Here is a 10,129-nt window from a genome sequence, read left to right on the forward strand (position 1 = left end):
CATCTGAACCATTATAATAATAAGTTTATCTTGGTCTCATCAGACCACAGGACATGGTTCCAGTAATCCATGTCCTTAGTCTGCTTGTCTTGAGCAAACTGTTTGTGGGCTTTCTTATGCATCATCTTTAGAGGAGGCTTCCTTCTGGGACGACAGCCATGCAGACCAATTTGATGCAGTGTGCGGCGTATGGTCTGAGCACTGACAGGCTGACCCCTCACCTTCAACCTCTGCAGCAATGCTGGCAGCACTCATACGTCTATTTCCCAAAGACACCCTCTGGATATGTCACTGAGCACGTTCACTCATCTTCATCGGTCAACCATGGTGAGGCCTGTTCTGAGTGGAACCTGTCCTATTAAACCACTGTATGGTCTTGGCCACTATGCTGCAGCTCAGTTTCAGGGTCGTGGCAATCTTCTTATAGCTTAGGCCATCTTTATGTAGAGCAGCAATTCTTTTTTCAGATCCTCAGAGAGTTCTTTGCCATGAGGTGCCATGTTTAATTTCCAGTGACCAGCATGAGAGAGTGAGAGCGATAACACCAAATTTAACACATCTGCTCCCCATTTATACCTGAGACCTTGTAACACTAATGAGTCACATGACACCAGGGAGGGAAAATGGCTAAATGGGCCGAATTTGGACATTTTTAATTAGAGGTGTACTCACTTTTGTTCCCAGCAGTTAAGACATTAATGGCTGTGTGTGGAGTTATTTTGAGGGAACAGCAAATTTACACTGTTATACAAGCTGGACACTCACTACTTTACATTGTAGCAAAGTGTAATTTCTTCAGTGTTGTCACATGAAAAGATATAATAAAATATTTACGAAAATGTGAGGGGTGTACTCATTTTTGTGAGATACTGTATACATTGTTGGTATACAGAATTCCCTCCAAATGTTATGTCCTGCTTTTTTGATTGGTTCACTAATTTTCCCAGAAATCTGCACTAAAATATAAGTCAGATTTTAGGCACCCCTTGCAATAGGAATTTCAGTTTTGGTAAGATACTTCCCAAGGCTAAAATATGTCTAAAGGTAGGCAGACCCTAATGCTTTCCTCATAGGAACACTGGGAGTGTGCCAGGTGATTATAATGAACCAAACCCTTCCATTTAGAATGTGTATTGAATAAATCTACTAACAGAGCTATTCCTTCAGAGCAAGAAAAGGTAGGAACCTGAAAATAAATTTGATGAAACCCCTGCAATGGGCTCGCTGTGCGCATGCGTGATAAGGACAACATGGCTACGCTGTGTAGGGGGATCACTCGGCTGTCAGCTGTATTTCCTATCCGCCATGGGCTTTCTCGGGGCTACAGCTCTGGCCCATCTTATCAGTATATTTTAGTGGAGCGCAAAGGGAAGAAGGAAAATGTGGGTTTTATACAGCTGAATCGCCCCAAAGCTCTGAATGCGTTGTGTGATGGACTGATGACTGAAGTCAACCAGGCTCTGAACTCCTTTGAAGGGGACCCTCAGATTGGAGCAATCGTTATTACAGGGAGTGAGAAAGCCTTTGCTGCTGGTGCAGACATTAAAGAGATGCAAAATAGGACCTTCCAAGAATGTTATGGTGGAGGCTTCCTGTCACACTGGAATCGTGTGTCCACTGCAAAGAAGCCAGTCATTGCAGCAGTTAATGGTTATGCACTGGGTGGAGGCTGTGAGCTTGCCATGATGTGTGACATTATTTATGCTGGAGAAAAGGCCCAGTTTGGGCAACCAGAAATCTTACTCGGAACTATTCCAGGTGCAGGTGGTACTCAGAGGCTTACCAGAGCTGTTGGAAAATCGTTGGCCATGGAGATAGTCCTTACTGGTGATCGCATATCTGCTAATGAAGCCAAGGAAGCAGGACTCATCAGCAAAGTGTTCCCAGCAGATAAGGTTGTGGAAGAGGCTATCGGCTGTGCTGAAAAAATAGCAGGGCACTCTAAACTTATTGTGGCTATGGCCAAAGAGGCTGTCAATGGGGCATTTGAATTGTCATTGTCCGAAGGAAACCGTCTTGAGAAACGACTTTTCCATTCTACATTTGCTACGGATGACCGAAAAGAAGGAATGACTGCATTCGTAGAAAAAAGGAAAGCAAATTTTACCGATCAGTAAACTATTCAGTAGATCTGTACATGACCAATCTGAAACATGGACTGTTGTAGTTTTGCAGCCAATGAAAGTGCAATCACACAGGGCCTTAATTTTACCAACAAAAAGCACTTAAGAGGTAATAAAGTAGCCAAGGACTCATTTCTAATACAGTACAGGTATTCAGGGCATCCGACTTTTCATTCCCTTCTATGCGATGTGTTGTTCTAGTTGGTGTCTAAGGTACAGAAGCGGTTTCTAAAGATCTGTGCCCTGATAAATATTGTAAATCAATGGGAATTTAATGTTACAAAGTCCATTCTATGTTAATAAAACATTTTTGAAGAAACCCCTGCAATGTACAATGATCACCAATAGAGGATTGTTTTTTTCTTTCTCAACAAAAGTGGCGTTACGCTTTAAACCTGAACTTAATTCACACATAAAATAAAGAATAAGTGCCATATAATATAATATTATTTGTTTGTGGGAGCCTGGAAAGCTTCGCACCCACAATCAGCAGATTGCTGGTGCCATGCCGGACTCCTGCAGACTCAATGGACTACCTGATAGTTAATTGAGAACTACAAGCTGACAACCTCAAAGGTTGTTGGTACTTGTAGTTTCCACATTCACAGAACTCTGTGAATAAATGACACAACTGGGCGAGTGGGCGGTCATTTTTTTTTTTAATTACTAGGGATGCACCAATGCCATTTTTTTTCTTTACAAGTACGAGTACGCTTTTTTTTTTTTTTTAGTACTCACCGATACCAATTATTGATTCCTATTGCAACTGTTTTGTTCACAATTTAGCTATCAGAAATGGTACAAACAAAAGTTATTTATGAATTAAATATATCTATTTTTTTATTTTGACCTTTTTTTCAATGTGAAATGTGTAAATTTATGTTAAAGTGGGACAAACATTAACAAACAACGCAAGAAACAAAAAAAAAAAAAGTTTCAATTATTAACAGTTTATAAAATAGAAGTGAAAAAGAAAAAAAAGCAGTAGGAAAATATTAATTAAATGGAGAAGGAGAATAAGAAGTTATTTAAAGTGATTGTAAAGTCTCATTGCTTTTTCTATAAAAATAACAAACATGTTATACTTACCTCCTCTGTGTAATTGGTTTTGCAAAGGGAAGCCCTGATCCTCCTCTTCTCAGGTCCCTGGCTGGAGCTCCTGGCCCCTCCCTCCTGTTCATTGCCCCACAGCAAGCAGCTTGCTATGGGGGCACCCGAGCTGAGCTGCAGCTCCGTGTATCCAATCAGACATGGAGCTGCTGTTTGGCCCACCCCCTTTTACTCCTGATTGGCTAACTAAGTTTGATTGACAGCAGCGGGAGCCAATGGTGCCGCTGCTTTGTCTCAGCCATCAGGAGAGAGAGTCCCAGACAACTGATGCACTCCTGGACATATAGGGGGTGCAGGAAAGTATTAGTGTGGCTAAGGGTGGCTGCTGCACACAGAAGGATTTTTATCTTAATGCCTAGCATGCATTAAGATTAAAAAAAAACCTTCTGAATTTACAACCCCTTTAAGGCTGATTAGAGTAAATTAAGGGTTATTATTAGCCTGTGAGGGTCTAGCAGAGCGAGTGCACGCCGCTGGAGGCGCGCTCCCGCGCGGTCACGGACCCCCCTGCGCATGTGACCGGCGGACCCGATGTCCGTCGGTCACTCGCGATCATCCGTTAGAGCGGGAGAAAGGCAGGCGGCTAATGTAAACAAGCCGCCTGTCATTCTCCCCTGTGTAAGAATGGTGATCAAACGGTTCTACTATGTAGGACCGTTGATCACTGTTCATACACCTCAAGCCACAGCCAATCACAGTTAGAATCACGCCCCTAGGGACACACATAACCCCTCCATCTCAAAAAAAGTTAACCCCTTCACTGCCAGTGTCATTTTTACAGTAACAGTGCATATGTATAGCACTGATTACTGCAGTAATGTCACTGGTAACCCCAAAAGTGTCAAAAATGTCAGTCAAGGGTCTGATCTGTCCGCCACAATGTCGCAGTACCGAGATCGCTGCCATTACGCGTTGAAAAAAACAACAACAAAAATCTTTCCCTTAGATAGTAAACGCAATAACTTTTGCACAAACCAATCAAAATACGCTTTTTGCATTTTTTTTTTTTTTTACCAAACATATGTAGCAGAAAACAAATTGGCCTAAAATGTTAAAAAAAATTCGATTTTTACATTTTTTTGGGGGGAATTTCATATAAAAAAATGTGAAAAATATTTTTGCAAAATTTACGCTCTTTTTTTGTTTATAGCGCAAAAAGTAAAAATCACACAGGTGATCAAATGCCACCAAAAGAAAGCTCTGTTTGTGGGGAAAAAAGGACGTCAAATTTGTTTGGGTACAGCGTCGCACGACCGCGCAATTGTCAGTTAAAGTCACGCAGTGCCGAATCGCAAAATAGGCCCTGGTCAGGAAGGGGGTAAAATCTTCCGGGGCTTAAGTGGTTAAACTCTTTATTTAGCTGTTTGTTTGCCAACAGTTCAGTCCTAAGAAAAATAAAAATCTTTAATTCTAATGACAACCAGACAGACCTCTCAATGAGAAGAGTTGTATGGCCTTGAAGTTTCAGATACTGTAAGTAGTCAAATAAAAACCAGCCCCTCCTATATCCTCAGGAAAAAAAAAAACGTTCACACAAAGAAAAAACAAAGTTCCTTCTTGCTTCCACACAACCCGCAGTAATTGAATCCTTGCATTATTTGTACCTACTGAATACTGAACTATTAGATAATTATAACTATCATCAAGAAGTTCACTGACAGGGGCTCTTGGCTCCTGGGTGACCCCTAAAGCACAATTACTGCCTTAACTGCATTGTATAATGTAGTATCAGTGGAAAGCTTTACTAACTTTAAAGTACATTAGTCACAAGCACTTTCAGCAGCTGAATAAAAAATGTACTGAGTAGGCTGCTTCTTTATGTTTTTAATCCTTGTCTTTGCTTCTGTTTAGGTTTGTGCCATGACCACTGCCCCATGTTTCCTGTATCCAGGTGGCTCTTTTCAATTGCAGCATTCTATGGAGCCACACGTGCATGCAAGGACGAGTTCTTTCGCCCTACACTGTTCACAACAATAGATACCTACACTCACAATGGGTTTCCCCTGACAAAAAAAAAAAAAACATTGCCAGCAATTATACAGTGAAAAAAACAAAATGGCGTGTGGTTCCCCCCAAATTCTAGTAAAGGGGGGAGGAGTGAGCACCCCCCCCCCTCCTGAACCATACCAGGCCACGTGCTCTCAACATTTGCCAAAGCACCTTGTCCCCATGTTGATGGGCCAAGGGCCTCATCCTCACAACCCTGGGCTGTGGATATGGGGGTCTGTGGGCAGGGGGCTTATCGAAATCTGGAAGCCCCCTTTGCCAAGGGGGCCCCCCAGATCCCGGCCCCTCCTATGGGAATGAGTATGGGGTATATAGTACCCCTACCCATTCACCAAAAAAGTGTCAAAAATAATAAAAACACAGAGACAGTTTTTGAGAATTCCTTAATAAAAATAAAAGGCATATCGTTTGCGTTGAGGCCAAATAATGCAATTTTAGTCTCATCTGACCATAACACCTTTTCCCATGTGGCCTCAGAATTTTCAAGGTGCGTTTTGGCAAAGTTCAGTCGTGACTGCATGTGGTCTTTCTGAAGGAGTTTTTTTTCCTTGCAACCCCCCCATACAAGCCACATATTGGAGGATCTGTGATATTGTTGTCACAGGCACACAATGACCGCTCTTTGTCAAAAGTTAATTCAACTGCTTCAGAGTTGCTGTAGGCTTCTTGGTAGTCTCTCTGGCCAGATTCTTCCTGGCTCTTTCATCTAGTTTGGAGTGACTTCCCGATCCAGGAGGCTCTGTGTTGTACCAAATACCTACTGCTTTATTAATAATAGACCTCACTGTGCTTCTAGGCATTGATAAAGCCTTTAACATTTTTTTGTATCCATCTCCTGACTTGTGTCTGCCCACAACTTGTTCTTGGAGATCCCGATGGCAGTGCCTTGCCACCCATCAGGGCTGCCGTTAGAAATCACAGGGCCCCGTACAGCCTACCTGGCAGGGCCCCCCCACTGAATTTATCAAGACAATATTTTCACAAAAAATACACTAAAATCATTATTAGCGAACACAAACATAACAGAGAACCTGTGTGAATTAGCACTTTTTTAGTTGTTTTGTAACCTTTTTTTATTTTACATTTTAAAAATGTTTTACAATTATTTTATTTTTAAATTATGTATTACAATGTTTAATTATTATTATATTTTAGGATTTGTTATTTTTTTTACAGGACAGGGAAGCCTGCAGCGCTGCGGGAGGGGGGGCGTCACAGTGAAAGGGGGGCACGCGGGAAGGGGGGGAATCAGAAGCAGACAGAACAGAGAGGGTGATCAGTGTTGGAGAAGCAATTAAAGGTATGATGCCCTGTGTCTGTGTATCTCCCTGCAGCAGCTGAAAGCTGTCAGGAAGGGGATAAACTGGCTTTTAACTGCTGCAGCAAGCTGCAAATGGCCTTCATTTGTAATTGCCCCTCAACCGACTGCATCAATTTCCCCTGCTCTTAGGACCCCCATGTGTGCCTGGGCCCCCTGCAGGAGGAATGGTGGTCCCTCCCCATCAGCGGCCCTGCAACCCACAGTTTATTGTTTGCTTCAGCTGCACTGCTAGGGACTGAAATGCTCCAGGAAAGCTCTTTTCATGCTAAGCTAATCAAAATGACCTCAGCTGATCAAAGTTAGGAAGTCTCATGTCTTTGTCTGCCATTGAGAAGGTGATTAGCTTAGCTACACTTGATTGAGTTTACAATCATTTGTAGGAGGGGGTGATCCTTTTTTCCAACTTTTTTTTTTTCTGACATGTTGGTCTTTCACTTGGATGTTATATGTTGTACTGAGTAGATGCAGCTGAATGGGACCAGGGCTGTGTGTGTGCTCGTTTTGGGTTGTGGGGCAGCAGAATGTGATTGTTTTGCAGGGGGGCGATTCTTTTCTATACCCATTGTATGAGCAACACCATACAATTCACAGTGTCACTCAGCACACCCTCCAGAAATAAACATCCTGTGATTAACAGCAGTGTGCATAGTAGGCACGTACGCTGGTTGGTGGCATGCGTACTTTGGAACTGTGGCAATTGTAGTTGTGTGTGGGTCGGTGATGTCACGAAGGGGCGGTGCCACCAGGTGATGTCGCCAGGTGGCCCCGCCCTTACCTATATAAGAACTGTCAAATGGCAAACCAGGCATTCGGTAAATTGCCTTTGCCACTTTACAGGCAGACTAAGGAGACTCCCCAGGCACTATATTTAAAGAATTTTTTCTTTTTTATTGTTGCACTTTAAGCATCATTAAAATCAATGCTCCTGTAAAAATGATCCTTAAAAAAAAAAAATGTTTTGTGCATTGATACATGTCCCCCAGGGCAGTACTTGGACCTCCATAACTTTTTATGGCCAATTACTTGCATATAAGCCTTCAAAATAGGGATTTTTGATTTTTCAAGTTGGGGTGCCATAGACTTGAATAGGGTTCGCCGTTGGGGTCAGAACTTTTTTTTATGTACAGGAGTTCTGGTGCAAACCGAAAAGGTGGTGTTCGGCCCATCTCTAGCCACAAAGAATTAAGGCAGTTCTGAAGATAAAAGGGGGTCCAACCCAATACTAGCAAGGTGCACCTAATAAAGTGGCTAGTGAGTGTAGGTATCCTAGGATGTCAAGGAACTCCCTTGCTCTAACCGCTCCCCCCCCCCCCTTCTCCATACTAGCTGGCTCTAGACTGCACTGTCCACTGTTACCACTTTTCTGTGAAGACTTGAAGTTCAGGGGAGCATCACTGAGTGAACAGGAGTCAATAGCATTGAAAAGTACAAACTGCTCTTTGGATTGACCATTGTTAGGAGATATATAGTGCTCTAAGTTCGCAGGGCCTGCCGCCTGAGGCCCCGGTCTTCACTTTTATTGATTGTCATCAGTCAACTGTTATTGCTATGTATTCATGTCCCGTTATGTTAAGGTATATGTTGTACTTGAAGTGGGTGCGAATCTCACTTCGCATTGTGTTTGTACCAATTTTGTCAAAGTTGATGTTTTATCTATTTCTCAATAAAAATATTGAACAAGAAAAGTCCAAACTGCAAGTGTTGGGGTAAGCATTTTAACAAACAGTTTACTGGGGAATTTTTTCTTAGTGTGTTAAAGAGGAACTCTAGGCTAAAATTCAAAATGCAGCTCACTGTATAATTTAGGCAATGCAGAATCAGGCTAAATTCCCATGCATGCCGGGGAGTGACATCATCCCTGCCCGGCCAATGAAAGCAGCCGGTGATCGAGACCCAGAATTTGGCCACCCAAGGATGTCAGCGGCTGGGCGGGTAGCTCGGGGGTGCCTTATCGCAGGAGCCAAGGTGAGTATAGTTCCGATTTAAGCTAAAAAACACTGAGGGATAAAGAGTCTGATCATATGTTCTTCCTAAGGCCACCCTCTTATTTGCAAATATCACCCACCACATGTGTCTCATTGGGGGGAATTACATTCCCCTGAAGCAATAGTAAACTGCAGCCTTTCTTAAAACAAGAAAAAAAAAAAAAACGAAAAATCTGCAAGACAATGGCATATTGTGCTTATATGCACAATATGAAACGCTTACCTCAGAATAAAGCCCTCCAGGGGCACGCTGTCACCACTGACAGGGCTTCAATCTTCACCCATTCTTACTTCTGGGTGTGCATGCTCCAGCCATCTGACTGGCTAAGCCACGATGCTGTCACTCCTGCACATGTGTGCGGGAGTCGCGGCCGCGGAACAGATCTGATGGGATGGCATGAGTATGACGTCACCAGCTGCATGCAGTGTGAATATCTTCTAAACGGTGCATGTTTAGAAGATATTCACTGTGCCTACAGGCTTACCTGTAGGTACAAGTTATAAAAAATACTTTACTATCACTTTAATTTCCTACAGATACACAACTGTTCAAAGTCCAAATAGAAGCTGCACTCCTCACAGTGCTCCACCTTGTAATAATGAGTGCTCAAAGTAAATAACATGGATGTTGCCTTGGAAAGGTACACCACAAAACCCCAAAACATTGGTTTCAATTTATGCTTTATGTGATGCTGTCTTTACAAAAAACACGTGCAACACATTTATTTTGAGGGCTGCTGACTCTGCCTCTGCTGTAGACACAACATGACATGAGAAGAAATCTTGTTAAAGTAAAAGATATTCTCTCTTAAATTGTTGTCGCCAAAACAAGTGTTTCAATTGGAAAATTCTTGTTTTCATTACAACAAACCCAACCAGGATAGGGGCATTTGGAGGGGACTAGGGGCTAGCCTTCTTCTCACTGATTATGGCCCATGGAGGAGACAATGAATTGTGTCTGCTTCTCCCAGTAAGAGTATGAAAAAGAGATCGGTTCAGCCTCTGATCCAATGGAGAGAGCAGGTCATTCCCTAATGATGGACAACCACGTGGTGAACGCTGAAAGCAAGGCTCGGGTTACTTCTCTAAATAAAGACAACTAAGCTTGCCTTCTGGAGTGGATATAAAGGTGTAATATTAATCTTGTACAGGTTTTTGGTCAGAGGGAATATGGTGGCGCTCCTGCAGACTGGGGTGGAGAGGCTCCTCCACTTGGGACAGAAGTATTTATTAACAATCTCCCTCAAGAAATCTATGGAGATAAATGAATGAAATGAAAGACTGCTTGAATATTGTATGAGGTTTGTCTCATAGATTGTGGTAGACTGGTGCCGGACTGCCTGAGATGGGAGGAATCCTTGATTAATCAAAGCATTGTCTAGGTAACTAGTTGTTAATTAGCATACTGTTTAATTAAGATCACTATTAGTTGTTAGCTGGTAAATGCATTGCTGTTTGGAGTTTGCATTGTCATGCTAATATCCACAAGAAGGGAATGTCCTCCTGTGGGGTGGGGGGTATAAAGCTTGTGTCTTACTTTTAATAAAGAGTCTTTGTTTGGTTTTACCTCAACAGCTTGTTGG

At 42.6% G+C, this 10,129-nt stretch overlaps 1 protein-coding gene across 1 annotated transcript; it reads left to right on the plus strand.

Moving 5' to 3' along the window:
* Positions 1–1,225: 1,225 nt before the first annotated feature.
* On the plus strand, positions 1,226–2,223 carry LOC309544282 (enoyl-CoA hydratase, mitochondrial-like). Its single transcript, XM_082243187.1, has one exon. The coding sequence runs from the start codon at positions 1,233–1,235 to the stop codon at positions 2,115–2,117; it is 885 nt and encodes a 294-aa protein (XP_082099313.1). The 5' UTR covers positions 1,226–1,232; the 3' UTR covers positions 2,118–2,223.
* The last annotated feature ends 7,906 nt before the right edge of the window (positions 2,224–10,129 follow it).

The sequence above is a fragment of the Pelophylax lessonae genome, assembly GCF_965119305.1.
Source record: "Pelophylax lessonae genome assembly, chromosome: 1".
NCBI lineage: Eukaryota > Metazoa > Chordata > Amphibia > Anura > Ranidae > Pelophylax > Pelophylax lessonae.

Bases quoted from the DNA above. Each gene is read 5' to 3' on its own strand.
- LOC309544282 (XM_082243187.1), top strand. From the start codon at position 1,233: ATGCGTGATAAGGACAACATGGCTACGCTGTGTAGGGGGATCACTCGG.